The sequence below is a fragment of the Topomyia yanbarensis genome, chromosome 2 (assembly GCF_030247195.1).
Source record: "Topomyia yanbarensis strain Yona2022 chromosome 2, ASM3024719v1, whole genome shotgun sequence".
NCBI lineage: Eukaryota > Metazoa > Arthropoda > Insecta > Diptera > Culicidae > Topomyia > Topomyia yanbarensis.
In genome coordinates this window covers 247,256,679-247,267,553 of record NC_080671.1, presented here as the reverse complement: position 1 = coordinate 247,267,553, position 10,875 = coordinate 247,256,679, and the positions used below count along the sequence as shown (strand labels likewise).

At 41.0% G+C, this 10,875-nt stretch overlaps 1 protein-coding gene and 2 pseudogenes across 1 annotated transcript; 2 read left to right on the top strand and 1 right to left on the bottom strand.

The window, feature by feature from the left end:
• Window positions 1-4,154: 4,154 nt before the first annotated feature.
• On the top strand, window positions 4,155-6,724 carry LOC131683040 (1,4-alpha-glucan-branching enzyme-like; annotated as a pseudogene).
• Window positions 6,569-7,224, top strand: LOC131680222 (uncharacterized; annotated as a pseudogene).
• An 806-nt stretch (window positions 7,225-8,030) lies between these two features.
• LOC131683041 (uncharacterized) lies at window positions 8,031-9,553 on the bottom strand. The gene is made up of 2 exons (XM_058964859.1): window positions 8,997-9,553; window positions 8,031-8,936 (listed from the first exon to the last, which is right to left on the bottom strand). The coding sequence occupies exons 1-2, from the start codon at window positions 9,002-9,004 to the stop codon at window positions 8,405-8,407; spliced, it is 540 nt and encodes a 179-aa protein (XP_058820842.1). The 5' UTR covers window positions 9,005-9,553; the 3' UTR covers window positions 8,031-8,404.
• Between the last annotated feature and the right edge of the window lie 1,322 nt (window positions 9,554-10,875).

Sequence of the window (10,875 nt, the reverse complement as noted above, 5' to 3'; positions counted from 1 at the left end):
TTTATTAAATCCAAAAGTGGATGAGTTCCTGAATCCAAAACGGCCAAAAGTATCGAAATCGGCTGGATATTACCTTAGTTACGGGCATTTTAGTTTTGTGGGTACCCGGGTACCCACGTCGGCCTGTTACGTAGTAAAAAAATTCAGGAGCCCCTCCTCACACCCACCCTTACTATATGAACAATATTATTAACCCAAAAGCTTGACTTAGTGAAGTTCTAAGATGTCACAAAGTTTCAATTTCCAGCTATGGATAAAACATAGGAATTTAATCAATTGTAACTTAAAAAGGTACCCGGGTACCGCGTCGGACACACAACGGTTAAAAAAACTAGATTCGCTAAGTGTAAAATAGCGAATTTTTCAGCTTTTCAGGAAAGAATTTTTAATCAAAGTGCAGTTTTGGAAGGGGTCTGTCAACATTGCAAAATGGCAAATGCTGCCTCTTTTCAGGAAAGAGTATTTAATTAAGTAAAAGCCAATCAATAGGCCGTTGAAAATTGACAATTTCTGACATTTCAATTGCGCAAGAGAGTTTTTGCATCAAAATAATTTTTTTTACTTTTCCTGAAATTTACATAAAAAAATCGCAAAAAATGACAATTTTGATATTGTTGTCCCAGAATCGAACAATGTTTTTTACCAAACTGTATATGACCGCATACTGTTCGAAAGGTCTAGTTTTCTTCGTTCGAAAAATGTTACAAAACCGAAAATCGGCTGAAAATGACAACGTAGCTAATTTTGTTGTGGCAAAGGTCCCAAAAAATGTTTTTTTGCTTCAAAATTTCGTGTGTACATTACTTTGTATCGCATTTGCTATACTAGTTCATTTAAAAAAGTTAAAATCGCTGTAGCACAGTGTAATCTACAAAAAGTTAACAAACTAAATAGTTGAAACATTTTACCATTTTAACTATTGCTTTTCAACGGACAATAACTTCTTTTAACGAATAAAAAAACTTACATTTTTCTAAAAAAAACCTCCTCGAAAAATTAAAAAATTTCTACTGGGCACATTGACAGCCCCCTTGTGCATTTAAAATGTGCAACAGTATTCATTGTTAAATACCATCACCAAATACCTAGCTGCTAATAAAAAAAATCAGATTTTTTTACAAGGTTTCTCAAAATAGCACGGATTTTTTTACACGGTTTCTCAAAATAGCACGGATTTTTTTTGAACGGTTTCTCGAATTATCACGGATTTTTTTACACGGCTTCTCGAAACAACACGGTTTTTTTTGCACGGAACGCATCCCCCGTGCAAAAAAAGAATTTGGTGTATTGCACTTAGTATTAAAAATTTCTATGTGATTTAGCTTTCTTTTGAACAAGAGCAAATCAATCGAAATAATTTTAGAATTTCTTTGATTCAAATACAATGAATACAATGAAATGGATTAAAATTTAAATTTTTCGTAGCATAAGCTTGGAATGTTATTAATTTTAAATTAAATTACGACATTCTTTGATTTCGCTTTCTTTTTAGCAGAAACTGTTCTCTGGACCTTTGATTGATTGATAATGATTTCAAATAAAATTACATATGCCTAATTCTCACGCATATGTAATTTTATTGATTTATAATCGTTAACATGATCAGCGAACAAAGACAAGCTGTAAAGATAATCAATCAAATATTTGGAAAGCAACATAGTTCTAAAGGTTGTATGCCATTCCCCTGAAAGCCAATCCCCACTCAACTCAAGAACTTCCTCCGGAGGAAGAGTACAGCTTTTTGGCTGGCTTGATTCTCGACAGCGCGAATCAAGCTCAGACTAAGCCAGTACCCGGCGCGAACATACAAAAACGTTTTCCCAATCCCAGGTGGGATAAAGAGTGCTCAGACGTGTACGCAGAGAAGGCCGCCGCGTTTAAGACCTTCCGGAACGACGGGTTACCCGCTAGTTTTCGACAGTACGCGACGTTAGACAAGCGAATGAAGAGTTTGATGAAAGCCAAGAAACGCGGTTATTGGCGCCGGTTCGTCGACGGATTAACGAGAGAAACATCGATGAGCACTATTTGGGGAACAGCCCGACGTATGCGAAACCGAAGCAGTACTAATGAGAGCGTGGAATATTCAAACCGTTGGATATTCGATTTCGCCAAGAAGGTTTGTCCGGATTCCGCCCCGGCACAGAAGATCTACCGCGCCGCGTCCCGTCACGATAATGCGAACGAAACACCTTTTTCGATGGTGGAGTTCTCACTTGCTCTCTTGTCGTGTAACAATAAAGCTCCAGGGCCAGACAGAATCAAATTCAACTTGCCAGACTCTGCCAAGAGACGCTTGTTGAACTTGTTTAATAAGTTTCTTGAGGCTAACATGGTCCCACACGATTGGAGGCATCCAAAAACCAGGAAAACCAGCCTCCGACCACAATTCGTATCGACCGATCGCAATGCTATCTTGTATCCGGAAGTTGTTCGAGAAAATGATCCTATCCCGCCTCGACAATTGGGTCGAAGCAAATGGCTTACTGTCAGATACACAATTTGGCTTTCGCAAAGGCAAAGGGACGAACGATTGTCTTGCGTTGCTCTCAACCGAAATTCAAATGGCCTATGCTAGTAAAGAGCAGATGGCATCAGTGTTCCTAGATATAAAGGGGGCTTTTGATTCAGTTTCTATCAACATTCTTTCAGAGAAGCTGCACCAGCATGGTCTTTCAGCGACTTTAAACAACTTTTTACTAAACTTGTTGTCGCATGGTGACTTATCGACATCACGATTTAGCTACATGGGCCTTCCCCAGGGCTCATGTCTAAGCCCCCTGTTATACAATTTCTACGTCAACGACATTGATGAATGTCTCGACAATTCCTGCACGGCAACTTGCAGACGATGGCGTGGTGTCTGTTACGGGACCCAAAGCTGTCGATCTATAAGGACCATTACAGAATACCTTGGACAATTTGTCTGCTTGGGCTATTAAGCTGGGTATCGAATTCTCCACGGAGAAAACGGAGCTAGTTGTATTTTCTAGGAAGCATGAACCAGCACAACTACAGCTTCTATTAATAGGTCAAACTATAGCTCAGGTCTTCACAGTAAAATATCTAGGGGTCTGGTTCGACTCGAAAGGTACTTGGGGATGCCATATTCGGTATCTGAAACAGAAATGCCAACAAAGGATCAACTACAATAACCGGAACGTGGTGGCGTCAAACAACGATACTGTCGGTACTGGAATACGGATGCTTCTGCTTTCGATGCACCGCGAACATACATTTCATCAAACTCGAAAGAATTCAGTATCGTTGTTTGCGTATCGCCTTAGGGTGCATGCAGTCGACCCATACGATGAGTCTCGAAGTCCTGTCGGGCGTTCTCCCGCTGAAAAATCGATTTTGGGAACTCTCATATCGATTGCTCATTCGATGCGATATCTTGAACCCGTTGGTGATTGAAAATTTCGAAAGGCTTGTTGAGCTCAATTCTCAGACTCGTTTTATGTCCCTGTACTTTGACTACATAGCGCAAAATATTAATCCTTCTTCCACAATCCCAACCGTGTGCATTTCATAAATACTTCTGAATCTACTGTTTTCTTCGACACATCCATGAAAGATGAGATTAATGGAATTCCGGACCACATACGCCCACAAGTGGTTCCAAATATTTTTTATAATAAATTCCGAGAAGTCGACTGTTCTAAGATGTTTTATACTGACGGATCAAACCTCGAAGGGGCCACTGGCTTCGGTATTTTTAGTCAAAAGTTCACCGCCTCCTACAAACTCAGTGACCCCGCTTCAGTTTACGCCGCAGAACTAGCTGCTATTCAGTATACCCTTGGAGTCATTGACACATTACCCGCAGACCATTACTTCATCGTCTCGGATAGTCTGAGTTCTATTGACGTTATTCGCTCGACGAAACATGGAAAGCATTCCTCGTATTTTTTGGGGAAAATACGGGAGCTACTGAGTGCTTTATCTGACAAATCTTTCCAGATTTCCTTGGTGTGGGTCCCTTCTCATTGCTCCATTCCGGACAATGAGAAGGCGGACTCCTTAGCTAAGGTGGGTGCCATTGAAGGTGACGTTTTTAAAAGACCATCAGAGAACCCTCGAAAGTTGGCAAACCTCGTGGAGCAATGGGGTGCTAGGAAGTTGGCTACATTCGATAGTCCCTAAGGTATCGACGAAACCTTGGTTCAAGGGGATGGATGTGGGTCGTGACTTCATTTGTGTGATGTCCCGACTCATGGCGAACCATTACACGCTGGATGCACATCTCCGACGTATTGGGCTCGTGGAGAGTGGTATCTGCGCTTGTGGCGACGGTTATCACGACATCGAGCACATTGTCTGGACGTGCAACGAGTACAGTTCCGCCAGGTCTCGGCTTATGGACTCCCTCCGGGCTCGAGGAAGACCACCCAACGTCCCGGTTCGAGATGTGTTGGCAAGCCGTGATGTCCTCTTTATGTCCCTTATATACACCTTTGTGAAAACCATCAATATCCAACTTTAACTGCCCCTTTTTCCTTATCATTCTCAGAAGTGCTCTCTTCCACCTGTACCATACACCCACGATGGTTTGATGCGATTCCAAGGCGACACAAAACATCCCTGTCGAATGAGCCAACAAACACGGGACCTAAAGCACGAACATCACACGCACAACTCGAAATGTAGCCGATCAACATCTGAGCCGCACTACGAAATCGTCTGGATAAACCCCTGCCATCTTGAGAACGACCACCCGGCGTCCCAGTACATGATTCTTCCTGATGAAGGTCGTCCTGATTCTGTAATCCATCCGTTGATTTTCCGAAGCCTGAAACTGAAATAATGTTCTCCCCCTGCCATCGTTGTCCACCCTTCTTCCCCTGACTCTTACACACAGAAGTAACAGTCTCATTTCGAACGAACAAACGCTCAGTAATTAAGTAAACGTTTTAGCACTTATATATTTGCAAACGCGGTCTTAAGCATTAACCCACCATTCGCGCGATCATGAATCGGTACCTTCGGTCATAGCAGCCTAGGTTCATGTCTTTAGTTGGACTAATTAAAAAAACGACGCTCATACTGCCGCTCTACGCATAATTGTCCCATGTGTATAGGGAATCCCATAGCACATGGGGCAGTTATGAGTATAGCGGCAGCATATCCACTATACAACACGGTACTTGGCGGCACAACCAGGGACTCTAGTGATATGGGGAATCTCACTCTCTTTCATCACTCAGTATATTAACATAAAAAAGCTTAAGACCTTCGCGATCATCCACGCACACCAAAGCCCGCGGTTACATAAACATGAAAACACTCCGGTGTATTTAATAATAAACTTATAAACGCAGTATCAACCGGAAATCCACAAACGCCCATGTTCATGCGATAATGAATAGGTCGCGTCTGGAAATCTCTACCTTCGGTCCTAGCATCCTACGTCCATGCCTCCAGTTGGAGCAATAAAAAATATCAGGCTATGTATGATTGTTTTCTGATCGTTTTACAGTTCACTTTTTATTATGCAACGAAAACAACGCTCGCCGGTGCTGCGCGCGACGTTTTTCTCTCATACCGTCCCTAACAATGAATGTGACTTTGATAATAATTGAGTTTATTTGTATTATTTTTAGAAATAAAGAACTTCGTAATTGGTCGACTAAACTAAGGCAACCGGAAGGTGGCATGGAAGAGTTCACTCAACGTTACAGGTACTGTGGATTGTATATCGCTCCTAACAACAGTATAGAGGCTCGTGAATGGACTCCAGCAGCGCAGTAGCTTTACTTCGCCGGTGATTTTAGTGCGTATATTTATTTTAAAGCTTCCAAAAGTTTCTAACGTGTTTTTGCTTACGCAGATAACTGGCAATGGAAAGCCTCTCCGTACAAACAACTTCCATTTGGCAAATAAGAGCTAATCCTACCTCCGAACGCTGGCGGGATCTGTGCTATAAGATGTCAGCTAGTAGATCGACTATCGCCATGGGTAAAGAATATCGTTCCTACACCTAGATCTTCGGGTGTCAACTATCAGCAGCAGAATATGACATCCATCAGCTCATGAAAAATATATGATCTAACATAATAAACCGGCCAAACCCCGAGTGCTCCGTATATAAGAATACCGCGTAGCCATTGCCACTGAAGAACTTGGTGTTGGAACATATATAAACTTGGCTGATAACATTGTATCTAGGATCAAAGATCTCAAGTACAACACCATTCAGGTGATAGTCATCATGGAGCATGCCTATTATACCAGTTTTGGCCATCAGATGACAAGTTTCTTCGTTGACAGTAGCCACTATGGCACACAAGAGGAGTTGACATATATGGTTGATAAAGCACATGGGCAGAGTCTCTTCGTGCTGCTGAATGTGGCTCATTCACATGCCATCAACAACACTCACGACGGATGGAACCAGTTTGATAGAACCAATTCGTACTACTTCCTCGGTGGTTCTCGAGACGAACACACTTTATGGGACAGCTGTTTTTTTTAATTAGAGTAAGTTATTGCTTTGAAAAATTTACAACTTTTTACAGAAAAATAATAAAATTTTGTTTGAACAGATATGAGGTCCTTCGCTCGCGGCATGACGAGTAAAACTCAATATTGTACCACTCACGTGATATCGACGAAGGGTTCTCCGGTAATTTGAATGTTGACATCGAAGCTTTGTTTTATTTAGCCACGGAGAACGAGTTCTTGCACATATTGAATCCCAATGTGATCACATTTGCATAGGACGTGGTGCTTTGTCGACCCACTGATGAAGGTGGTGTTGGATTCGACTGCCTTCTGGGTATGGCAATTACAGATAAGTGGATCGAACATCTCAAAACAACGAATGATGAGCATCGGAACACTGGGAACCAATGAAATGTCGACCAATCGCTGCTAGATGGAAAAAACGATGTCACTGGCATATGCTGAATCACACTATCAAACATCGGTGGGTGATTAAACAATTACTGGCCTATGGATAAGGATAAATATCCACATATGTCGGTAACTTCAGAACCGAACATGATCATCGATTGCGGGATAAGTCTTCCCATTGATTCAGTAGGTGATGAAGCCTCGGGTGAAGCTTACCTGAACTTTATAGGTAACGATTTCGGTCACCCGGAATGGTTGGGTTTCCCTAGAATCATAAGCAATCAATCATATAATTACACTGGCCGTCAGTGGCATTCGGTAGATGATAAGTTGTTTAAATACCGATTCCTCAACGATTATGATCGTTGAAATTAATGCTTTGGTCGGTGCGTGAATTTATACTTCTTCTTAACTAAGGGCATTCGATTGTGCGTAAAAACACTTGAAGGTGAAGGAATGAAGGAGACATTGAACATTTGAAGGTTAAGGAATGCGGGAGGCATTGTGCATTGGCGAAGCAAGCAGGGAGGCATTATGCTGGTCTCGTTAAACGCAATTTGAGGTTGATATTGCGCACCACATTGACCGATAACCGTCATTAACTGCATGTATTTCCCCGACAAACTCACAGGTCACACCAAGATGGGTCATACCATTGAGCACATGTGGGAGCAGGTTAAGATCTGGGTCCCAGGTTAAGATTTACAAAGCCGAATTCGATCGAGTAATGTGCCAACATCGGGTCAACCGGACCGCTTTGCTCCCACTGTGGAACGTTCCGGATTCGAGCTCAGTATCGGCCGCTTTCTGCTAAGCAATAAAGCGACCATGACCTGCACGGTGGCCGTCGAATCGGCAATCGTTGAACACTATAATACAATTACCAGCTACGTCAGCTAATTGAAGGTCTAAATTGCAAGGGTTAGGAGCTGCTTTGGTCATCACCAAATGCCGGGACGATAAGTAAGAACATCACGACACCGTATGGATGAGGGAGTCGAACAGGCGTCTTTCTATCAAGTGCTTACCAACGTGATAGTTTGGCTGCCGTGCAGCGATAAAAATATTCGAACGGATATGAATAAAATACGAATACGAGTAGTTAGGAGTGCTTGCATTCTTTGTGTTTATTTACGTTTATGTCAAATACTGAGAAACTATAATGTTTTGTTTATTTATCAAACTAAATGCACATGCAGCTTTAATCTCTCTTGGCAATCAACAACTATCTCTTCGGTAGCTTGGAACTGTTGCGTTTTTCCTTATCTCCTGCAGGAATCAGGGTCAGGTACGAGACTTGAAAATAATTTTCAGCCCAACAATAACAATAAATAGTTCACGGATATACGTTCACATCTTACGTAACATGCGTACCATTTCCAGGAGTTTCTCAGAATAGTGTGTACGGCCGCATTCTAAAATTCAACTTTTTAATGCCACTTACTTTTCGTCGTTCCATCTTATCATACATATGACTGAAATGATCTTGATACACCATGTAGGTTTCTTTCTCCTGTGGAGTCATTTCCGCTATCAGCGTGTCATTGATCTAATCCAGTGGCTGTGGTCTACCCGCCACCGTTATCATTGGCATATCGTCATCCGAATCGGTATCCATAATTTCAACAATGGGAATCTCTGTATCGTCAATATCCTTCTCATCGTCACTACTGTCAATACTTGGCTCGTTGTTGAGACCTAGCCCCTTGATGGCATCATTCGTTGCATTGTGAGAGCTTTGCTTCTCGTGCTGTTGTGATACCGACATAATATCGTCGGCATCTTTACGGTTCCGTGCGGAAGAAATAACACTAGTGCAGTTAGTGACCACGGGGGGTTGTGTGGAGGTGAATGCAGCTTTCTCTAAAATTGACTCAACTGAATTTTCATCCACATCGTTCGTAATAACAGTTGATTCCGTCATGCACACCGGACGATCTTTCCGATGTGTTGTGGTTTCCACTGCGTCTGAATCACCAATGGTAACATCGACACGGGTTTCTTCCACAGCGAATCCACTGGTTCGCGTTGCTTCGCCGGACCATTGCTCATCTGAAATCCTGTTGGTTGGTTTGGCAATACTAAAACACAAAAAAAAAATGTGAAGAAAATACTAAACAAAAACAATACTATATCCATACCCTCTCATAGTGTCAATATCAACCGGTCCAGGCTCGAGAATTTCCGGAGCAAGTTTGATATCTTCAACTTGTCTTAACAGATCGTACAGCGGCTGTAATTGCTCGTTGAACTTGGCCAACAGTAAGCGTGAATCTTTTTTCGGTAGTGCTGAACTGTTTTTCTCCACAGTACTGCCAAAATATGTACAGCGAAATTCGCCGGATGCAAAATCGATCAACTGGTCTGCCACCAGATCGGTAAAAGTCTAATCGCAGGAAGGACACTTGAAACTTGCACTAGTGGCATCACGCTCCTTGGTTTACATACGCTTCCGCATATGATCGAGCTTGTACTTGACGACGTTCACAAAGGTTTTATAATTGATGAAATAGTAATTAACCTTTTGTGCTTTACCGTCTGGACCAGTTTCCATTTTTAATCGAACCAGCAGAAATTTTTAATAACTTTTTGAGCAAATTTTCACTGTTGAGTGGTGATTCTGGCGAATATGGATGACATTTTGCGAATTTGACAGGTAGTGGACGAGAAAAAACAAAACGAGAACTACAAGAAAAACACTGGAGAAAAAATCAGTTTTCATTTCTGATGTGCGTTACATGCTTGCATCCCAAATGCATGCATTCACATCGCTACGTAAACGCAGCCTTAGAAACATTTATTGTGAGTGACAAACAACATCTTTTGGCTGAAACGGTTTAGGGTGGCCCTTAAAATGTCAAAGTTGTAGACATTATTTCAAATTATAGTTCAGAGAGAATGATACTTTCTTCTGCAATATTCTAGAACAATTAATTATGAGCAACTTTGTTGAAGATACTACCTTTGTATCTCAAACCGTTTTCATTTTATAGTGAGTTTCATATCATAACTTAGGGTGTCTCTCAAAAAAGCAGTTTTCTTCGTACAGTTTCTTAATACGATTTTTCTCACAAAAGTACCCTTCAGTGTACTTTTAGAGGATGATTAGAGGCTGAAGAAAGAAAAATTTTATCTTGTCTGGTTCAAAAGTTATACTTAATTTTCACTTAAAAATACGCCCTTTTCAAATGTCGATAACTCAAAAGGGGACAAACGAAAACTGAAAATTTTGATTGCATTGGAAAGGCTGTACTTTTGGCTACAATATATTGAAAAATTGCAGAACGCTTTTTTGTCGTTCTCAAATAAATCAAATTTAAGTAAAAGCATTTTTGCGTATAATCCTACAGCGCTCATATTAAAAAATATTTGTTTTACGCTGATTCTATGAATTCTTATAAAGACTTTTCAAGGATCACATACATTTGCAGGCTTTTCATAGTGCAGATAGGGTAAAGACCACCAATCACCAATCACTTGACCTATAATTTGCTTCCAATTATTGCCAAGCGATTTCGATCATTTGCAGGAACGGTTTCAGCAGGTAGCAGTATCAAGATCTGCAATCTACTAACCTCAAAACAAAATTGACCTTCATATAACAGTATTGTTGAAGTAAAAAAAAATCTGATAGCCTTCTGTTATATAAGCACAACAAATTATTCAACATAGTTTTTCATATTTTTAAATGAAATAACAGAATCTTTCAAGTACTTTAAAACGACTGTCGTAGATTTGGTAGACCACTCTGCAAAGAGCTTAATTGAGTGCATCAAGTGCAATACTGAAACCCAGAAATTAAGCATGATTTCGATTATCAAATGGGGAACTGATGAGAGTTCGACTCATTGCAGCTAAGATGTTTGGTAACGATTTCCAGTATTACACACACTAGCAGTAATCTTTAAAAGACGCGCTTAGTGTTGTTTTTAAATCATCAAACTAATCTTCTACTACAAAAATTAATGGGTATGATCAAAGCATCATCGACGAAGATGAAAACAGAGAATTGCGCGAATG